The sequence below is a fragment of the Oncorhynchus mykiss genome, chromosome 18, assembly GCF_057628025.1.
Source record: "Oncorhynchus mykiss isolate SJ-2025 chromosome 18, ASM5762802v1, whole genome shotgun sequence".
Taxonomy (NCBI): domain Eukaryota; kingdom Metazoa; phylum Chordata; class Actinopteri; order Salmoniformes; family Salmonidae; genus Oncorhynchus; species Oncorhynchus mykiss.
This window is the reverse complement of record NC_143039.1, coordinates 39,439,838-39,461,994: the sequence shown is the minus strand read 5'-3', so window position 1 is coordinate 39,461,994 and position 22,157 is coordinate 39,439,838. Positions and strand designations below refer to the sequence as shown.

At 39.9% G+C, this 22,157-nt stretch overlaps 2 protein-coding genes across 2 annotated transcripts in view; one reads left to right on the top strand and one right to left on the bottom strand.

The window, feature by feature from the left end:
* Positions 1-1,130: 1,130 nt before the first annotated feature.
* The window catches only part of LOC110496011 (small conductance calcium-activated potassium channel protein 2), a 41,038-nt gene continuing 20,011 nt past the window's right edge, over positions 1,131-22,157 (bottom strand). Inside the window, exons 7-11 of the mRNA XM_021571623.3 lie at positions 18,517-18,627; positions 18,150-18,277; positions 17,836-17,905; positions 17,476-17,700; positions 1,131-1,817 (exon numbers count right to left, since the gene is read on the bottom strand). Of these exons, the coding sequence (XP_021427298.2) occupies positions 17,476-17,700; positions 17,836-17,905; positions 18,150-18,277; positions 18,517-18,627 (534 nt within the window). The 3' untranslated portion in view covers positions 1,131-1,817. The remainder of the gene's footprint in view (positions 1,818-17,475; positions 17,701-17,835; positions 17,906-18,149; positions 18,278-18,516; positions 18,628-22,157) is intronic.
* On the top strand, positions 5,355-14,677 carry LOC100136047 (small ribosomal subunit protein eS27). Its single transcript, XM_021571625.3, has 4 exons — positions 5,355-5,438; positions 6,167-6,275; positions 10,600-10,710; positions 13,611-14,677. The coding sequence occupies exons 1-4, from the start codon at positions 5,433-5,435 to the stop codon at positions 13,637-13,639; spliced, it is 255 nt and encodes an 84-aa protein (XP_021427300.1). The 5' UTR covers positions 5,355-5,432; the 3' UTR covers positions 13,640-14,677.

The window sequence follows — 22,157 nt, the reverse complement described above, 5'->3', positions numbered from 1 at the left end:
TTTACGATAGAGGTAAGGCAGAACGTTGTCTGAGCAGGGGTTATATTTTCGCCTAATGAGAAGAATAGGTGAGTTAGTTGTGCTCGCTGGGCTTTGGCTGTAAGGAATTATTGTTTTGGGTTTTAATAATTGTAAAGCAAGCTTGGGCCAAATTAGTCAAGTAATATGTTAATTAGGGGAATTTCATAGATTTGAGGTACAGTATTGTATCCAAGGGTAGCGCATGTTCAATTAAGTACATATAACCATTGGGGAAGTTTGAAACTAATGATTGGAGGGAGTACAATGGAATTATCATTATTATTAGGTTTTGTTTGTAGTCAACGTTTGGGCTACTGAATCGGTGTAGTATAATAAATGCTGAGCAAGTGGTTGTGTTTTTTTTCTGGGAAAAGTAGTGTTTCATTGTCTCTCTTTGGAATGTTTTCTGGGGCTGTAATCTTGGAGTAAGCGAGTGAGAGGCATATTTCTACCAAATTGAAAAGGCCTGGAAATGTTTTGTTTGTTTTTAACCTCGGGGTTGCCTTTGGGTTAGAGGAGATTTCCATTTTTCCTAGAGCCACAATAACCTTTACAGAATTGCAGTTCTTTATATAGTAGATCTAAAAATGCTTAGTCTTGGCTGGTTCCACCCATCCCATTCAGATTGGGGCATAATAAGCCACCCTGGGTTCATCCTGTCGTTATCTACACAGGGGGGTGTTGTTTTAAACCCCACCCGGCTTAGTCTCCCAGATGCAAGGATGATTTTGAGACTAAGGATTGTGTTCTACTCCTCCAGGCTATCCCTATCCCGGTTACACCCACCACATCTTGTCTATGGAATGCAGTCTTTAACTCATTTGTCAACTCAAGCCATCTCTAGTGACCATACACCCAGATTAGCTGCATGAAGCTAGAGTGAAAACCATCCCTTTACAGAAACACAGCATTTAATAGAACAGAAATGTCTTACTATTTGTTAAGTATATAACTGTTAACTATTAATATCAAGCAAATCAGGTAAATATGTAATTTTTTGGGCACAAACTGCATGAAGTCACATTAGCAATAGGCTTGTACTATAATTTAGAGTGGGGGCAGAGGGGACAACTTTTGCAGATAATATTTACAAACGTAGGCACCAAACACGCTTGAAAATAATGATTTTATAGCATTTGTGGTAATAAATCACATATTCCAAGGTCAATTAGCTACAGGACAATATTTCTACCTAATTAATTATACAAAAACAAAATACACACCCTCCAACACCCCTGTAGGAACAACACTTCACAATTTTACACACATGTACATACGAGCATGCAACCCTTTCTCCGACTAAATATTCACAACGTTTGTGAGTTATATAACACAGTACCAGGATGTTAGTCTATCCATCAAGATTAGAAATGAAACAAAATGAAACTGTAGGTGCAAACCTGTCTATGACTTCACTCTTTCCCAGCGTGTTAGTATGCATTGTCATGATGCATTCTATCTTGGGTCATTGGGCTCCTAAACCAGGTTTGTAGGCGTCTTAATACACTGAAAGACCTCTCACAGCTGCTAACTGGAATGGTCAGCGCGGCTTGTATGATTGCTTTCAGTGATAGGAACATATCAGGGCTTAACAATTTATATACACAGCACATGTCAGAAGTGGCATCTTTACTTTCTTTGAGAGGTAATGTTTAGCAAGGACTACTTCTGGCTTGAGAGGAATATGCCATGTTTGTCTTGTGTGGGCCTCCCCTAGATCTTCTCCTGTGTTCGCGCTCTGTCCTGTCTGCTCCGCTCTCTTCCTTGCTGTCTGATGTTCTGCTTTCCTGGATTTCCTATATTATTACAGAGACGACAAAGTATCAGTGCCGTAGCAGTATGGAGTATTCTGAACAGACAAACACACACAAATGCAATATATACACGCACACACACTTAGATTGTTGACATGAAAGCTATATTTAGTCTCCAATATTCATTGAAAACAAATACATTTGCACAATGACCACTTGTGATTTCAAATACATTGTTACAGTTGTTGGTTAGCTAGCTAGTGAATTTTAGCCATTTTGCATTGACATGAAATCAGTCAAAACTCAAAACACCTCAAAACAAGACATGGTATCAATAACATGATGAAACATGCTGAAATAAGCCACTTATGAATCCCACACATGGCAGTGTCATTCTTGCTAGCAATCTGACCATCCAGAATCACAACAGGCTGACTTATGACCCATAGAAGCGCGCACATCGTTTATGTGACGTTGTCAGCCAACCCATCTCTATGCACCTAGATGCTAAATAATTGTATATTGTAAACACACACATACACACACAATCTACTAATTTATTCCTGCACATTTAACAACCGTCTCTGTGTTAGCTGAGCTGCATCTTCAATTCAACATTGGACTAAGATAAGATACAGTGGCATAGTATAGAATACAGTATATACATATGAGATGGGTGATTACACACAATTAAAGTGACTAAGATACCGTAGAATAGTATAGACTACAGTTTATACATATGAGATGAGTAAATGCAAGATACGGAGACATTATTAAAGTGGCTAGTGTTTCATTTCCTTAATTAAAGTGGCCAGTGATTCCTAATCTATGTCTGTAGGCAGCAGCCTCTGATGTGCTGGAGATGGCTGTTTAACAGTCAGTGGTGTAGTATAGAATACAATACAGTATATACAGCTCTGGAAAAAATTACGAGACCACTGCAAAATGATCAGTTTCTCTGGTTTTACTATTTATAGGTATGTGTTTGGGTAAAATGAAATGTTTTGTTTTATTCTATAAACTACTGACAACATTTCTTTGCAGAAAATTACAAATGACAACTGGTCAAAATAACAAAAAAAAGATGCAGTGTTGTCAGACCTCAAATAATGCAAAGAAAATAAGTTAATATTCATTTTTAAACAACGCAATACTAATGTTTTAACTTATTGTCACACCCTGACCATAGAGAGCCTTTTTATTCTCTATTTTGGTTAGGTCGGGGTGTGTCTAGGTTGTTTACTTCTATGTTGGCCTGGTATGGATCCCAATCAGAGGCAGCTGTTTATCGTTGTCTCTGATTGGGGATCATATTTAGGCAGCCATTTCCCCACTGAGTTTTGAGGGATCTTGTTTATGTGTAGTTGCCTGTAAGCACACCATAGTGTCACGTGGCGGTTGCGCGTTATTGTTTTTGTGCGTTTGATTCATTAAACATGTGGAACCCATATCACGCTGCGCTTTGGTCTGAATGTTATTACGATGATTGTGACACTTATGAAGAGTTCCGAAATCAATATTTGGTGGAATAACCCAGATCTTCAATCACAGCTTTCATGTGTTTTGGCATGCTCTCCACCAGTCTTTCACATTGATGTTGGGTGACTTCATGCCACTCCTGGGGTAAAAATTCAAGCAGCTCAGCTTTATTTGATGGCTTGTAATAGTCACAGTGGGTACAACATATCCTATGCACTTCCTGATAAACTCATTCACCATATCGGTATATGTGTTGATATTATTTTCTCAAGCTTCTCTGAACATATCCCAGTCCGCGTGATCAAAACAATCTAGAAGCGTGGATTCCGATTGGTAAGACCAATGTTGAATAGTCCTCACCACGGGTGCTTCCTGTTTGAGCATCTGCCTATAGGAGGGGAGGAGAAAGATAGAATTGTGGTCGAATGGAGGGCGGGGGAGGGCCTTATATGCATTCTGGAAGGTAGTATAACAATTTTTGAGAGTTTTAGCAGCGCGAGTACAACAATCAATATGTTGATAGAATTTCGGGAGCCTTTTCCTCAAATTTGCTTTGTCAAAATGGCATCTTTCTAGAGGCCCGACTTCCTGACCTGAAGATCAATGAAGTTATGTTTTGACATGGCTTTTTCCAAGTTCCCAGCGGTCTTGAAAGCACCATAAATAGCGAAGGGCCAGCTGAAGTCTCCGCTCTGACAAGAGCCCATGCTGGGGATTAGCCTCCTCCTCCTTACCCCCAAGCAGCTTTGGTTAGAGTTGGAAGCAGGGACGTCACTAGACATTCCGAATATCCGGGGCTCAGCCCTGAAGACCTGGGGGGGGGGGGGGGATTTCCATGAATAATTTTTTGGGGAAAAAGTATTTATGCTGACCTAAGGTGCAGTGGGCACTAGGCAGCTGTAGCCTATGACACTTAGTGTTGCCAGCGGTATAGTAACATGGCCATTTTTTTCCCTCACAAGGATTATATTTCAAGTAGAAAAGCAGCCTACATAAGAAATAGCTAATATTGGTAGCGATCTAGATGTCACGGTATTATAGTCTACTACTCAACGGGGAGAGCATGAACGGCAACAACACTGGGACACAGTGAGAGTCCTCCCAGCTGTCACACAACCCTGTGTGATTCGAGTTCATTCTGCCCTCAGCTGCGACATAAGTCAGTGTTTTGCAGGCCAGGAGTGTCCTTATAGCCTCTCCCCGCTAACCATTTGTTTAATTTAAATAACATTGTCCCATAATGTGTTAGCTAAACCTATTCACTTTACCAGTAGTATGCAAACATTTGGCGCCACAGAAAGAAAGGAAAAAGTTGAGTCTTGTAAAATAATCTGTGGTATTAGGCTATAGCAATGTTTTATTAGTTAGCTAATAAGGTCCCCTAGTCACCTGTCTTTTTACCTACAGAGTAACAGTCCTGGTGCTCTCTCTCATTCTATTTTGTATTTGTGTATGCTAGGGGTGAGAAGAGATGACGAATCAGAACTGAGGATTGTTACGGACCCCCATTAGGAACACCCTATGCTGCGCTGACTTTTCTCTTCTGGATGCTCTCCCTAGCCTGTCTAGCTTTCGTAGACGCAGACTTCAATCCTACACTGTAGAACTTTCCCCTGTAAATGTACAGCATTCTACTGGCACCAGAGCTGCCAGCTTAATAGTGATATTTTTCTTTACACCTGAGATGCTGTAATATAATTTACAGTACTATTTTCCTTACTGTAAAACATTACAGCATCCCTGTACATTTACAGCAGGGATGCTGTAATATGTTTTACAGTAAGGAACATTGATTTAGTAGTAAAATAGCAAATCTATGTTCATATTTAGGTATGTGAACAGTCAGTGTCTCAATCACTCATTGTGATGAGTGTAATCCCTCACAATCATTATTTTGAATGTTATGTAGGTTAGGCCTATGGACTGTGACGTATTCTGTCATTCATGGGGCTGGGGATATGACATTTCAAGAGAGGTCTGATCAATAAAATACACCTGGTGGCTTAATATCTACCTTAATTGAAAACATCTGTCAATAAATTAGTTTTGACCTTACAAATATGTCCACCAACCTCATTCAATTCACTCACTTCCTGCCCGTGCACCAAAGTAGCGTCAATAGAAACCCCTTGTTTCCGATCATGCCTTCTTTCAGGCAACGGCTATTTCTTCGCAAACATGCCAGTGAGTACCCGAGCCTGACATAATCACACCTTTATCGTTAACATGGGGCTTTGGGTGAAAATCTTGGAGTCAGTCAATGCATAATTAATTCGTGTTTTGACTGTTGTGTGTTTGAGCTCTGTCGTTCCAGTCAGTGTCGAGGTATTGATCATAATATTCCATTTACGCTCTGATTAGTAGCGCAGTGTGATTACAAGATGGCGGCGTACATATCGCAAACATGGAGATGAGTAACCTGAGAATGTAACACTAGCTACCATATGGCTGAATATACGTGCAATTGCATCCACTATATTGAATGATCTCGTAGAAAGTGTAGTGCAGGTTTAACACAAATAACAGGTGACATGTATTTTATTTCCTCGCATAAGGAAAGGGAAGACCGTTGGTCAAAGACATCTAGGCAGTATGAGAGGTTTTAGATTGCAAATTCATTGCAATTCCTGGGAAGTATCACTCGCAGGAAGGTCCGTGTTCTAATGACATTTTCTCTTTCGTGTGCAACTCATCTGGCTGTGAGCGAAACTATCGCATGTGTTGTGTACCTATCTGACTGCATGTCGATATCATTCATAGTTTGCTCTGGATTAGGTTGTCAATTAATTGACATGTTAAATGCACTGCCTTATTGTCACTTGTAGGACAACTGCTGACAAGTGACAATTGCTTATCTACTCAAACTAAATGTAATTTTCTAAGCAGTCTTGCTTGTCCACTCTATCCTGCAGCTCGCAAAAGACTTGTTGCACCCATCCCCTGAGGAGGAGAAGAGGAGCCACAAGAAGAAGCGTCTTGTCCAGAGCCCAAACTCCTACTTCATGGATGTTAAGTGCCCAGGTAGGTCCCAGTTGTTTCCTTCATTTCATTTATGCATTTGAATCAGCCACCTTGTCTGTTCTGAATTCAGTGGCATAATTGAGTTCAGTACTTATGACTGTATTTATTGTGAAGCATATTTGCTGAAACGAGGAGGGACCTGGCAGTATTTGTCCATTAAGATAACCCTGTTTTTGGTCCTTTTGCTACTGTGTGCTCTAGTGAATACACCACAGGCACTAATGACACTGGTCTCAGAGGATGCAGTGTGGCATGTAATTGTACTACATGTGTGCAGGACTCAACTGCGACCAGAACACTGGCATTTGCGACACTTTGACTTGGCAGTGCGACAAATCAATTTTGAATTGGTCGCTAGGGTGCCCGGGGAAAAATGTATCTGATCACATTAGTTTTTGTTCAGTTAGATATATATATATATATATATATATATATATATATCCAATTAAACGTTGACTGAAAAGTAGGCCTTGTGATCAAATTTGATTGGTTACATACACATGTTATTGCAGATGTAGTGAAATGCTTGTGTTTTTAGCTCCAACAGTGCAGTAGTATCTAACAATTTCACAACAATACACACTTCTAAAGGAATGGAATTAAGAATATATAAATGTTTGGATGATGTTGGAGCGGCATAGATTCGAATAGAATACAGTATATACATATGAGATGCAAAATGTGTTCCATTATTAAAGTGGCCAGTGATTTCAAGTCTATGTATATAGGGCAGCAGCCCCTAAGGTGCTAGTGATGGCTATTTAAGTCTGAAGAGGCCGACTTTGGGATTCTGGCCTTCTAGGCAGAGTTCCTCTGTCCAGTGTCTGTTATTTTACCCGTCTTAATCTTTTATTTTTATTAGCCAGTCTGAGATGGCTTTTTCTTTGAAACTCTGCCTAGAAGGCCAGCATCCCAGAGTCGCCTCTTCACTGTTGACGTTGAGACTGGTGTTTTGTGGGTACTAATTAATGAAGCTGCCAGTTGAGGACTTGAGTGTATGTTTCTCAAACTAGACACTCTAATGTACTTGTCCTCTTGCTCAGTTGTGCACCGGGGCCTCCCACTCTTTCAATTCTGGTTAGAGCCTGTTTGCGCTGTTCTGTGAAGGGAGTAGTACAGTGTTGTACAAGATCTTCAGTTTCTTAGCAATTTCTCGCGTGGAATAGCCATCATTTCTCAGAACAAGAATAGACTGATGAGTTTCAGAAGAAAGCTATTTGTTTCTGGCCATTTTGAGCCTGTAATCAAACCCACAAATGCTGATGCTCCAGATACTCAACCAGTCTAAAATAGGCCAATTTTATTGCTTCTTTAACCTCTAGTGACACCCCATCCCGTGAACGGGACCGTTATCATCTGACACTAATTAGCATAACGCAGCGGACATAAATCTTCCTATTCATGAAAATCACAAGTGAAATATATTGGAACACAGCTTAGCCTTTTGTTAATCACCCTGTCATCTCAGATTTTTAATATGCTTTACAGCCAACGCTAGACAAGCATTTGTGTAAGTTTATCATAGCCTAGCATAGCATTATGCCTTGCTAGCAGCAGGGAAACTTGTCACGGAAATCAGAAAAGCAATCAAATTAAATCGTTTACCTTTGATGAACTTTGGATGATTTCACTCACGAGACTCCCAGGTAGATAGCCAAAGTTCATTTTTTCCCAAAAGATTGTTTTTGTAGGCGAAATAGCTCCGTTTGTTCTTCACGTTTGGCTGAGAAATCGCCCGGAAATTGCGGTCACCACAACGCCGAAAAATATTCCAAATTAGCTCCATAATATCGACAGAAACATGGCAAACGTTGTTTAGAATCTATCCTTAAGGTGTTTTTCTAATATCTATTTGATAATGTATCAGTCGGGACAATTTGTTTTTCACTCTGACCGATTGGAGTAATGGCTACCTCTGTATTTTACGCGAGAATCTCTCTCGCAGCCACCATGTGACCACTTACGCAATGTGGCCGCCTATGGCTATTCTTCAACAGAAATGCGTAAAACTACGTCACAATGCTGTAGACACCTTGGGGAATACGTAGAAAGCGTAAGCTCGTTGATGGTACATTCACAGCTGAATAGGGAGTCATTGGAACGCAGCACTTTCAAAACCTGGGGCACTTCCGGATTGGATTTTTCTCAGGCTTTCGCCTGCAACATCAGTTCTGTTATACTCAGACTATCTTTACAGTTTTGGAAACGTTAGTGTTTTCTATCCAAAGCTGTCAATTATATGCATATTCTAGCATCTTTTCCTGACAAAATATCCCGTTTAAAACGGGAATGTTTTTTTTCCAAAAATGAAAATACTGCCCCCTAACACCGAGGTTAATCAGAACAACAGCAGTTTTCAGCAGTGCTAACATAATTTCAAAAGGCTTGTCTAATGATCAATTAGCCTTTTTAAAATGATGAACTTGGATTAGCTAACACAACGTGCCATTGGAACACAAGAGTGATGGTTGTTAATGGGCCTCTGTACGTGTATGTAGATATTCCATTATATTCTATCAACTACAATAGTAATTTACAACATTAAAGTCTACACTGATCAATTTGATATCTTAATGGACAAAAATGTGCTTTTCTTTCAAAAACAAGGACATTTCTAAGTGATCCCAAACTTTTGAACGGTAGTGTAAGTATTCCGACCCTTTAAATTGTTGAAGCACCTTTGGCAGCCATTACAGCCTTGAGTCTTCTTGGGTATGGCACTACAAGCTTGGCACGTCTTTGGGGAGTTTCTCCCATTCTTCTCTGCAGATCCTCTCAAGCTCTGTCAGGTTGGATGTGGAGTGTCGCTGCACAGCTATTTTTAGTTTTCTCCCGAGATGTTCGATCGGGTTCAAGTCTGGGCTCTGGTTGGGCTACTCCTGCGTTGTCTTGGTTGTGTGGTTAGGGTCATTGTCCTGTTGAAAAGTGAACCTTTGCCCCATTCTGAGTTCCTGATTGCTCTGGAGCAGGGTTTCATAGAGGATATCGCTCTACTCTGCGCCATTCATCTTTCCCTCGATCCTGACTAGTGTCCCAGTCCCTGCAGCTGAAAAACATCCCCACAGCATGATGCTCTCACCACCATGCTTCACCGTAGGGATGGTGCTAGGTTTCCTCCAGATGTGAAGCTTGGCATTCAGGCCAAAGAGTTCAATCTTGGTTTCATCAGACCAGAGAATCTTATTCTCGTGGTCAGTCCTTTAGGTGCCTCTTGGCAAACTCCAAGTGGGCTGTTGTGCCTTTTTACTGAGGAGTGGCCAAGGCCTTCCTCCCCGGATTGCTCAGTTTGGCCTGGCGGCCAGCTCTAGGACGAGTCTTGGTTGTTCCAAACTTCCAACTGTGTTGGAGATCTTAAATGCGGCAGAACATTTTTGGTACCCTTCCGCAGATCTGTACCTCAACGATCCTGTCTTGGAGCTCTATGGACAATTCCTTCGTCCTCATAGTTTGGTTTTTGCTCTGATGTGCACTGTCAACTGTGGGACCTTATATAGACAGGTGTGTGCCTTTCCAAATCATGTCCAATCAATTGAATTTACCACAGGTGGACTCCAAGTTGTAGAAAAATTAAGGATGATCAATGGAAACGGGAAGCACCTTTTGAATCTCATAGCAAAGGGTCTGAATACTTTTGTAAATAAGATGTTTTTATTTAATACATTTGCAAAAATGTCTAAACCTGTTTTTGCTTTGTCATTATGGGATATTGTGTGTAGATTAATGACGGAAAATGTTTATTTAATCAATTTTAGAATAAGGCTCGTAACTTTTTTTTTATTAAAAAGGTTAAGGGGTCTGAATACTTTCTGAATGCACTGTAGGAGTACCTATTTCTTTAACTGCTCAACACAGAATAGCCTCATGTACGCGCTCCCTCAAATCTTTTGGAGAAAATATCCATAAAATGCCACAGAATTCTAAACAAATAGTGCAGCCCACAGCCATATGGCATAGCCAGATTAGGACCTAACACAAGGACAACTCGTAGTATGCTATTCTGTTGATTTGAAATGGATTACTTTTGAAATAGACTACATTTTCATGTTTCTTTAGACCTATCTAAAATAATGGATTTGTGAAGGTGTAGGCAATATTACAAGGATTTATTAGACTTCTTAAAATGTAGATGTTCCAAAGGTCTACATCAGTGGCTTGTATGCTGCGTGTGGAAGCCAGGAGATTCTAAATGTTTGTTAATTAACGGTCAATTACCATGAGACGATAGTTATTTGCTTGACACTCACCAGCGGCTGATTGTATGTAACCACCACAGCCCTCGTCTAGAGCCCTGGTGTCTTAATGATTGTATTTTTGTTTCCGTCAGGATGCTACAAGATCACAACGGTGTTCAGCCACGCCCAGACGGTTGTGCTGTGTGTGGGTTGCTCCACAGTTCTGTGTCAGCCCACTGGAGGCAAAGCACGTCTCACAGAGGGTCAGTAGTCTCATAATTTTGTGTGGGTTCACCTGCACCCACTAGCAATTGCTAATAACATGTCTGTAACTGCCCGATCTGTTAGAAAATCTGAAGGCTGCACACAACCCTAACCTGCAAATATAGAAAATGTGCTCTACAGTTGGTTCCCTTTTGTCCTTTTTTTGCTTCGGTGGGTCGATTTAAAAAAAAAAAAAAAAAAAAAACGTTTTATTCCCATGTTTCGAAAAGCATTTGGCAAGTTGGCGCGTGTAAAATTAGGCCCTAAAGTTTAGGCTTATACACTAATTCCAGATAAAAAAATATTGGGAAAAAAAACTAAAGGTATCTGCCTATAGATATTAATCTCACAATTATGGATTTTACTGCATTGTTTTTACCTCATTCAACCCGCCCGCCACCCATCTGCCTTATTTTCCAACTCAAGTTGGAGAGGACAGTCTCTTAAATAATTTAATGTCTTTGGGGGGGGTGGAGGGTTGTCTCCAGCAGTTTTAGGTACAGCAGCAATGTCTTATTTATTTATGTAGTTAAGGGCCTTCATGTGAAATCAGAGTTATTGGAAGTTTGAGTTCCGACTGGAAAGTTTCACTTGAGTGGTCCTCCAAGTCGTTATTACAAGTGGGGAACAGAGAAAATGTTACCTGAGTTGTGACGTTTCATCCCTGACCTCGCACCCTTTCAACCAAAAGATGACAACAAAGTAGTTTTTTACAAATGTATTAATGTGGATAATGTAGCTAGTTTGAACATTGTCAATGTTAACCTTTCTGATCTCCCCATCCCGGATCCGGGTTCGTGAATACAGACTCAAGCTCATTACCATAACGCAACGTTAACTATTCATGAAAATCGCAAATGAAATGAAATAAATATGCCATCTCTCAAGCTTAGCCTTTTGTTAACAACACTGTCATCTCAGATTTTCAAAATATGCTTCTCAACCATTGCAAAACAAGCATTTGTGTAACAGTATTGATGGCTAACGTAGCATTTAGCATTAGCATTCAGCTGGCAACATTTACACAAAAAAACAGAAAAGCATTCAAAAAAATCATTTACCTTTGAAGAACTTCAGATGTTTTCAATGAGGAGACTCTCAGATAGCAAATGTTCAGTTTTTCCTGAAAGATTATTTGTTTAGGACAAATCGCTCCGTTTTCTGCGTCACGTTTAGCTATGAAAAAACCCCTGTATCCAGGATTGTGTAAATCTATCAGCAAGCTCATTAGCATAACACAACGTTAACTATTTATGAAAATCGCAAATGAAATAAATATGCCATCTCTCAAGCTTAGCCTTTTGTAAACAACACTGTCATCTCAGATTTTCAAAATATGCTTCTCAACCATAGGAAAACAATCATTTGTGTAAAAGTAGCTAGCTAGAGTTAGCATTTCGCGTTAGCATTTAGCGTTAGCATTAGCGTTAGCATCCAGCACGCAACATTAACAAAAACATAAAAGCCTTCAAATAAAATCATTTACCTTTGAAGAACTTCTGATGTTTTCAATGAGGATACTCTCAGTTAGATAGCAGATGCTCAGTTTTTCCAAAAAGATTCCTTGTGTATTAGAAATAGCTCCGTTTTATACATCACATTTGGCTACCAAAAAAAATCCATAAATTCAGTCCTCAAAACGCAAACTTTTTTCCAAATTAACTCCATAATATCGACTGAAAACATGGCAAACGTTTTTTAGAATCAAGCCTCAAGGTGTTTTTCACATATCTCTTCATTGATACATCGTTCTTGGATACATGCTTTCTCTCCTGAATCCCAGGAGAAAATGACCGCACCTGAAGATTACGCACAAATTTAGACAAAGGACACCGGGCGGACCTCTGGAAAATGTAGTCTCTTATGGCCAATCTTCCAATGATATGCCTACAAATACGTCACAATGCTGCTAAGACCTTGGGCGAACGACAGAAAGTGTAGGCTCATTCCTTGCGCAATCACAGCCATATAAGGAGAGAATGGAAAACAGAGCTTCAGAAATTCTGCTAATTCCTGGGTGATGCATCATCTTGGTTTCGCCTGTAGAATGAGTTCTGGGGCACTTACAGACAAAATCTTTGCAGATTCTGAAACTTCAGAGTGTTTTCTTTCCAAAACTGTCAAGAATATGCATAGTCGAGCATCTTTTCGTGACAAAATATCGCGCTTAAAACGGGAACGTTTTTTATCCAAAAATGAAATAGCGCCCCTAGAGCTCTAAGAGGTTAAGCAAGCTAGCTAACTGTATTATTAGCAACGTTAGCTAGCTTGAATCGTATTGGTTGAAGAATTTTTCTGACTTTAAAAGCACTTTAACACGATCATTTAAAGGTATATTAGATAACATTTTTAACTTTAATACCCCTTTATTTCGTCATATCCAATTGGTAGTTACAGTTTTGTCCCATCACTGCAACTTCACGGACTTGGGAGAGGCGACGGTTGAGAGCTATGCGTCCTCCGAAACACGACCCTGCCAAGCCGCATTGCTTCTTGACACACTGCTCGCTTAACCCGGAAGCCAACTGCACCAACCCTCCCCTAACCCGGATGACGCTGGGACAATTGTGCGCCGCCTCGTGGGTCTTGGTTCACGGCTGGCTGTGACACAGCCTGGGATCGAACCCGGGTCTGTAGTGACTCCTCAGACCGCTGCCCCACTCGTGAGGCCCAGCACCTGAACACAATCATGTTGAACTATTCCATTCAAAAATTGCGTAACCTTACTATAGACTTAGAAGATTTGAAATTATTGTTTTGGCAGTGAAAGCTTTTAGTGCCATTCAATCCGACAGTTTAGCACTAGGTGCTATAAATGTTCATTTTGGTTTCACATTGCTCCCCGCAACTCTCCTCAGTTTCTTAGTGGCCTGACTCTGTCATTTTCTCTTTCCTTCAGGGTGCTCATTCAGGAGGAAGCAGCATTAGTTGTACTTCTGATGCCCCGGTAAAAATGTAAGAGGAGGGGTTGGACATGTTGATTTCAGCGACTCCAGCCTCGATACAGCACCCAAGAAAGATTGATCCAGAAGTGCTCATGACGCCTGGACACCAGATGGGATTACTCATTCAATGTGATAGTCCACTTTGTTGCAGTAACTGAACTCTTCAACCCAATCTTTTTTTAATACAATTGTTTTGGCTAAAGAATGGGTGGTTTGTACTTTTTTTGTTTCCTTTTCAATATTTGCCTAAATTGGGATTGAAATGTTTTTATCTACATCAGTTGGGTAATTCACATGAAACCAGTTTATTTTTATACATGTCTGTAGCAAATTGTGTTACAAAACCATGTGTTTGCAAAAATCAACTATGATTATGAGGACTACGGTCAACATTTTTGGCCAAGTGTCTTATTTTAAATTGTACGTTCTCACCTGAATTTTGTACATTTTCAGTTTTCATTACCTTTTTGGGATTAACTTTGAGTCATTTAATACCATTTTACTTTAGAAAAACAATTTCTTTGAATAAAACTGCTGTAGTTTGTCCATAAATAACAAAACGATAAACTAGTATAAGTATACATTAAACAATAATATGTCTGTCAACATGCATCTCACTTTGGAGTTTTTACAGGAAGTTTAAAATCAGTTAAGTGTTTAAACACATGATGCATGATCAAGAGAAGTAGTCCTTAGATGAGCACAAGTACATGTATTTGCTTGTACGCCTTCAGAATGAGGTTCTTATTCTCAAACAACCCCTTTAACCAACTTGGCCTTCTCAATACTGAAACGGCAAGAAAAGCTCCAATTAGAAAAGAGTGATGTGAATTTTATTGTGTAATTTAAATTTCGATATTTGTATTTTCAGTTTAATTCTGGTCTTTTCACAGGGGGAACAATGTTCTATCGGAAATGGATTTGTTTACTTTTATTGGACAAACTGTTGCGGTAATGAGAATGTTGTGGAAATTGTCAACTGCATAATCTGATAAAGGAAATGGGCAAGTACAGATCCTAATCTCAGTGATCTATGACAATTTTGTGAAATTACACTTGATCATTTTTGGTGTCAAATGTTAGTTTTGTGATAATTACCCATTTGGGCTATTTGCATATTTGTCATAGCCAGTTACAATTTGGTGAGTGTTTAATTTAAAGAAAATATCAACTAACAATTTGTCATGGGCTACTTAAAGGGAAGCTCCACCACTTTTCATTATCCAGCACAAGTGTCAATGTGAAAATGGCACAATTTGAAGTTTTGTAGAAATAAATGCCAAGTTCTACCTGATGAAATCAAACGTTAAGCCATTTTAAGAACTGATTTTCCAACTGAGATTTGTGGTGAAGTGGGGAGCAAGAAAACACCCTCCCTTGGGCTAGAAACTCATTGCAATGTTTTGAAAATAACTTTGTACTTTAAGACTACATGACGTGTCTGAGCTCTAGAAAGATGCCAGAGTTTCCGACTTGGAATTCTGAGTTTGCTGACCGTTCAAAATGACCCCCCTGATTTCCCAGTTCTTTTGAACGATTTTCAGTAAAAAGCAGATATTTGGAGATAATACGGAAACGTACCTTTCACTTACTGTGAAATTACAACTGAATACATTTTTCATAATTACAATTATGAAGCTCTGGAAAATATATTTACAACCTATTAGTAGACACTCCGTGCACATGCTGGCTAACAAAACAATATACACTTGAATTGTTATTCGGATAATGTTGCAATCAAGAGTGGTGTTTTTTGTTGAAAGATTTCCAAAATGGGTGAAATATGCATTCTACAGTTAAATTCCATCCATTTGTTGCTTTATTTAGTTACTCTTATGAAATTGCATAAAAATGTTACACCCATAAAATGGTATGTAGCCCAGTGATGCAAACGAGTCACCTTTTGGCGAAATTCGCCGTTTTGAATCAAAAATAGGTGACCTACGTGGTTCGTGTAGATCCGATGAAAAGTTTGGGCGGGTGGGGGAGCTTTGGATGACTACTGGTTGTAAGCGAACTAGTGATGCGCGTATCCAAGGCTCAGCCAAGCGTTCACATGCAGCACGTGACTGAAGAGATTGGCTAGTTACAGCATCAGCGCGCTCTGGAAAGACCGCGGGAGAGTTGAAAGGCAATTAATTTACAACAGCCCGTCCGTCCCCTGAACGATAGATAAGAGGTAGGTGAGAAACCTGACCACAATAATGTCTGTCTCTAAGGCTCAACCAAGCGTTCACATAACAATGCAGCACGCGGCTGAAGAGATTGGCTAGTTACAACGTCAGCGCGCTCTGGAAAGACCGCGGGAGAGTTGAAAGGCAATTAATTTACAACAGCCCGTCCGTCCCCTGAACGATAGATAAGAGGTAGGTGAGAAACCTGACCACAATAATGTCTGTCTCTAAGGCTCAACCAAGCGTTCACATAACAATGCAGCACGCGGCTGAAGAGATTGGCTAGTTACAACGTCAGCGCGCTCTGGAAAGACCGCGGGAGAGTGGAAAGGCAGTTGACCAATTAACTTACAACAGCTCGTCCCCTGAACGATAGCTAAGAGGTAGGTGAGACGGTGATGAAGCATACTTCATGAGCTGTAACCGAAAACAACTGGTATTTGGAAAGTTTGAGGTGAGGGAGAAAGTGTGGTGGAACAAATACTGTTAACATGGTTAAGTATCTTGCTAGCTTCATGGTGTGAAAATAGCTAACGTTACATCAGATGAGCTTAAAGTTAGTAACCAAACCAATTCGCTATAATATTAACTGGTAACATTATACGACTGCTTGCCGTTCCTCAAGTTATAACGTGTTAGTTGCTTACTGGACCCCGACAATCTGTGTGACATGTTAACTAGCTAACTACTAAAGTTATCTGTGAACTAATGTTTTCTCTTTACAGTATGTGATTCATTCTCAGAATAAGAGAATTAGGTGAAAATGAGACGTTGCTTGTTAAACAAGTGTAGCTGGAGCTGGGCCTGGCTTAAACTGGAAGCCACTATAAAGGTGAAAGAAACACCACACACTTTCCCTCTTTCTCACTATTTCAATACAGTTGATAAAAAGGGTTATGCCAGGTGAACTCTGCCTGAAAGAGATCAGTTATGCCAACAAAGGGTATCATGCTCTACTGGGACATTGTAGAAGAAATGTCCACAGGCAGAAAGTGTACAATGCAGTGTAGCCCAAATATATGGCTTTTGATGTTTTGGATTTGATAGTAACGTGTGTGAGGGGGGATTATTACATGTTTTACTCAGTGAATGTTATTTTTGCACACATGTAGCCTTGCGCCTGTTTGTTTCATTCTATTTCTACATAAAGATGTTTTTTTTTTCCCAAGTGAAATATTTAGATGTGTGTTTGTGGTCACAAGCGTTCTGTTATAAAGGCTTTCATGGCTAACTGCAATATTAGTGTGTTGTTTTTCTCAAGTGTAATTTGCAGTAAAGTCTAGGCAACAAATAACATTGGATTGCTTTCTTTACATTTGTTTAGTTGTTAGGTTCACATTAACCACTATTTTACACACAGACTGATCATTTAGATCATATTCTTTGTTTAATTAGTTAGAACCTGCATTTTAACCTTTTTAATTTTTTTTATTACATGTTTCAGTGCAAAAAAAAATGTTACCATTTTGGGCCCTCACCAGTTTGCATCCCTGATGTAGCCTTATTTCCTGCCTAAAATTAATCTAATTTCATTCTAGCCTGACCTAAATCCCATAATTATCCTGATCCCAACTGTTCCTCATCACTCTCTACTTCTTCCCGTGATGATGCACAACTCATACCTGCCATTTTCTTGCTATCTTACCTATCCTGCCCTCCCATTCTCCGTGTCTGCCTGCTCTTCCCTCTCCCTTAGCAGGTGGCGGATGGAAGAGTTCTGTGTGGAGAGGGTGCTGGAGAGGAGGGGTATCAGGGTCCTGAAGCCTTGTCTCAGCTCCTCCACATTCTGCTGCAGACTGTTTATGTGTGTTTCCAGGTCCCCTCGTAATCCACTCACCTCGGACAGCATGTCATACATCAGATTCTGCATCTACATGGGAAAGAGGTGCAGAGTGGTCCAAGAATGAGGGGACAATGAGAACATTTATAAAGTTGATTGCTACTTTCTCTAGAATATTGGTTGCAACAGTAGCGGATTAACCTATGGGGTGACTGCCCGTCCCACCTTGCAGAGATCCACAAGCGTGTTGGCCTGGTCAGCCAACTTCCTCCTCTCCATCTTCACATCACGCAGCCTGGGGAGAAGACATTTAACATTCAGAAATAATCACAGGACAGGTACAACAAATTGAAAATATAATTCATGATAACCAGAGAATGACCATTTCTACAGTTCTATATTACAGTTGGGGTTTCACAAGTTCTAGAGTTGTAACACCTGGGCATGTGATGTAATGTGTGACCGTATCGATATCTCAGGGGAATATCTAAGCTGATTGGTGGGTTACTTGGGGAAGTGTGTTCTGATTGGTGCCTTACTGGTGGATGGCGAGTAGCAGCTTCCTCTGGTGCATGCGTACTCTGCAGTGGTCTCTCTTCCTGGCAAGCTTGGTGTGTTTGTAGATCATCCAAGTCTCTCTCAGTACATTTGCTGCAGCAATTTTTATCTGGAAGAGAACAATTGTTTCCTCGTCCAACACTCAGTTTTCTATGGATGTGTCCCAAATGGCTCCATATTCCCTACGTAGTGTATTACTTTAGATCGGTGCACTGTTATATAGGGAACATGGTGCCATGATTCATACAACTACAGGCCACCATTGACTCAATCTCACATCACATGTTAAGTCAAGGTTCCAAAGACCACTATTGAATACAGTCACGTGTTAAATCAGGTGAGTTTTACCCCTTTTGTAAAGTGGGAGTCCATCATGAAGTTGTGGACATGTTTCTCTGCCCTAGTCAGCTCCAGTTTCCTGGCAACCACAGCAACCACCAGCACTGTGCAACCAGCCCCCTGTGTATGTGTGTTTGTGCGCACGTGTGTGAAAGAGAAATAAACAAAGGTTAAAGGCCCAGTGCAGTCAAATATATTTCCATATTAGGAGGTTGGAATAATACTGTGAAATTATGATACTGCCCTCACTGGAGTAACACATTTTCTCTGGACGTCTGCAAGGTCTATGCGGCTGCATGCCTATTGAATCGATGATAGGCTTTCTGTGGTGCCAGGGCATGTATAGCATTGCTTTAGCTCATTGATAAATGTTTATTGGTCGGCCTATTTGGTCATAAATTCACAATGTTAGACTGCTGGCTGGTGGCAATAATTGAATTACTTATTCAGTAATTGAAGTTGTAAATTAAATATATTTAATGCAACAGTATACTAATCAGCTACCAATTCATGTTTTTCCTTTTTTTAAATATACAACTACTGTCTTGTATAGGCTACCTGAACCTGCATGACATAAGCCGTCCTTGCGCTATCTCCGAGCTTGGATAAAGTTGTTGTGCGTAAAACCAGTCTTAATGCCAAATAATAGTCAGTCCACCTTCAAAACACTAGTTTACTAGGGAGTGTTTAATTCTGCAGTGTAATAGCTATACCTATATACTGTATTTAGCTTATATTTATAAACTTTTTATAAGAATTACACATCAAATAGCCTAACAATGGGGAAAAAATTGCCCTGAACACAATTTAAACTTAGTCTTGAATGAGGCACGCCAAGATATATCAGAGATAAGGGACTGTTGATATTGCAATCACACAACTCAACGCTGGTTCACCAGTATAAACAAAACACTTATTTTGTTCAAGCCCTCAAACACTCAAGATGATAATCTGTTTGTATCTACCAATTTATTGTCTGTTCAGTATCCAGATGATCTGTCCCCAGAGCTTCCTATACAGTTATTCTCTTTCCGTAACGTGTTGAGGCCGGCAATTAAGGAGAATGAGAGGCTAAATGAAAGATTTTGCAGAACTGCTGTATTTGAATCAGCATTTGCTTTCTGCCCAGTTTCCCTAATGTTTTTACGGCAATCAGGCTGTTATACCATCCCTGTAACTGTCGCTTCTAAACTAGAACTCTTAAAGAACTAACTAAGAAGCATTAGGCTCTCGGTCTGATATGCGCTTTTGAATCAGAGTAAGGTCCCCTAATTGCATTTGCACTGTCGTATCCTTGACCAAGGAATTTGTTCCCCTTATACTTTTTCTGGCCTGAGGAACTTTTTCAGTCACATTCCTGAAGCCCAAGAAACAAACAATTAGCTTCTTCCTAGTACACATGGAAATTAAAAAGGTTTATGAATAACTTTTTGGAGGGTTACTGTAAAAATGTGTTATTAAATAAAAAAGACTGATGACAGAGCTGTTTGAAAAGACCGCCTGAAATTTCAGCCTGCTTTGGTGGGATGGACTTTTGGCCTGCCTGGTGAATTAGTTAATAGACCAATACAAAAAGAGTTCCAAAATGCTCTGCCAATGACAGCCAGTTATCAGTTTCCCCCTCCCCTAAAAAGCTATTTTTGACAATTTTAATTGAAAACAATCACAGTAAGGTACTTAATTGTTACACAGAAATTATTTGATATTGAGATAAAAACGGCTGCATTGGAAAAGAAGACTGTGCTAATGACCACAATTACAGTGCTTTCAGAAAGTATTCACACCCCTTGATTTTTTTTCACATTTTGTTGTTACAGCCTGAATTTTAAATGAAATAAATTGACATTTTGTATCACTGACCTACACACAATACCCTATAATGTCAAAGTGGAATTATGTTTCTAGAAATGTTTAAAAAGTAATACAAAATGAAAAGCTTTAATGTCTTGAGTCAACTTTGTAATGGCAAACGTAAATAAGTTCAGGAGTAAAAATGTACTCGTAGCGTTTTAATGACTACCTCATCTCTACCCCACACATACAAATATCTGTAAGGTCACTGAGTCAAGCAGTAAATTTCAAACACAGATTCAACCACAAAGACAAGGGAGGTTTTCCAGTGCTTCGCAAAGAAGGGCACCTATTAGTAGATGGGTAAAAAAGACAAAAGCAGACATTAAATATCCCTTTGAGCATGGTGAAATTATTAAATTAACTTTTGATGGTGTATCAATACACCCAGTCACTACAAAAATACTTCCTAACTCAATTGCCGGAGAGGAAGGAAACCGCTTAGGGATTTCACCACGAGGCCAATGGTGACTTTAAAACAGTTACAGAGGATGGAGCAACAATATTGTACTTACTCCACAACACTAACCTAAATGACAGCATTAAAAGAAGGAAGCCTGTACAGAATAAAAAATATTCCAAAACATGCATCCTGTTTGCAACAAGGCACTAAAGTAAAACAGCAAAATATGTGGCAAAGAAATGAACTTTATGTCCTGAATCCAAAGTGTTATGTTTCAAGCATGGTGGTGGCTGTATCATGTTATGGGTATGGTTGTCATCGTTTTTTTAGAATAAAAAAAAGTTTTTTTAGAATAAAAAGAAACGGAATAGAGCTAAGTAAAGGCAAAATCCTAGAGGAAAACCTGGTTCAGTCTGCTTTCCAACAGACACTGGGAGACAAATGCACCTTTCAGCAGGACAATAACCTAAAACACATGGCCAAATATACACTGGAGTTGCATACCAGTACGACATTGAATGTTCCTGAGTGGCCTAATTACAGGTTTGACTAAAAAGACTTGAAAATGGCATCTAGCAATGATCAACAACCAACTTGGCCAGGTGAGACCTGTCATTCAGGGTACACCTGTTTAGCTATAGGTTTGTTGCCTGTTTTGCATGTTATATTGGCATTAATTTGTGTCACATGTCAGTTTGCAAACAATGTAAAAACAAATGTATTGAGTGAATAAAGTTGCATACAAACATGGTTTCTTACTTGCTTTCTTGAGTAAGGCAGTTCCAAAATGCAGGTTTTTCAGCCTAGCTCAGGGCTTTCTGTGGTGGAGGGGCAGCCAGCGGAAAATACAGACCATAGGCGTTGGTAATCTTCTTTAGTTGCACTGTGATTGGTTCAGTGTTTGGTAACTCATGGGGACACTATGTCACTGCAGAATCTACAGGGAGAGCTTGGCAGTTCAAGCCCCCTTGTGTGCTGCCATAGAAGTGTCCATCCAAGAATGCTAAAGGTTGTTGGACACAGATAAAATTATGCAAAATCACGTTATGTCTACCATAGCTTTGGACTGATCATGTCAATCATCATGAATCACGTCGACAATCTCCTGGCAAATCTTTTTCAATCCTTGTCATATGAAGAGAAATTATAAAACGTATCGGTGCTCAACTGCCATTGGACATAAACATTAAACAACAATCATTATTTTGCTTCCTCTGCCTGTTATTCAGTGGAGAGGGTGTGTGGTCCAAGTCTGGGTTTAAGGATTTAAAACATATGTCTGAAATTATCTCTTTTCCAAGCTTAAAAGGATAAACATTCACACGCAACACCATGGGCCAGAAAAGGTTGAATCCATTGGCCATGCTGTCAATCCAGCATGACTTCTGCCGCGATC

Coding starts and splice junctions, on each gene's coding strand:
- LOC100136047 (XM_021571625.3), top strand. Junction 6,276..10,599: donor CATGGATGTTAAGTGCCCAG/GTAGGTCCCAGT, acceptor TGTTTCCGTCAG/GATGCTACAAGATCACAACG. Junction 10,711..13,610: donor CAAAGCACGTCTCACAGAGG/GTCAGTAGTCTC, acceptor TCTTTCCTTCAG/GGTGCTCATTCAGGAGGAAG.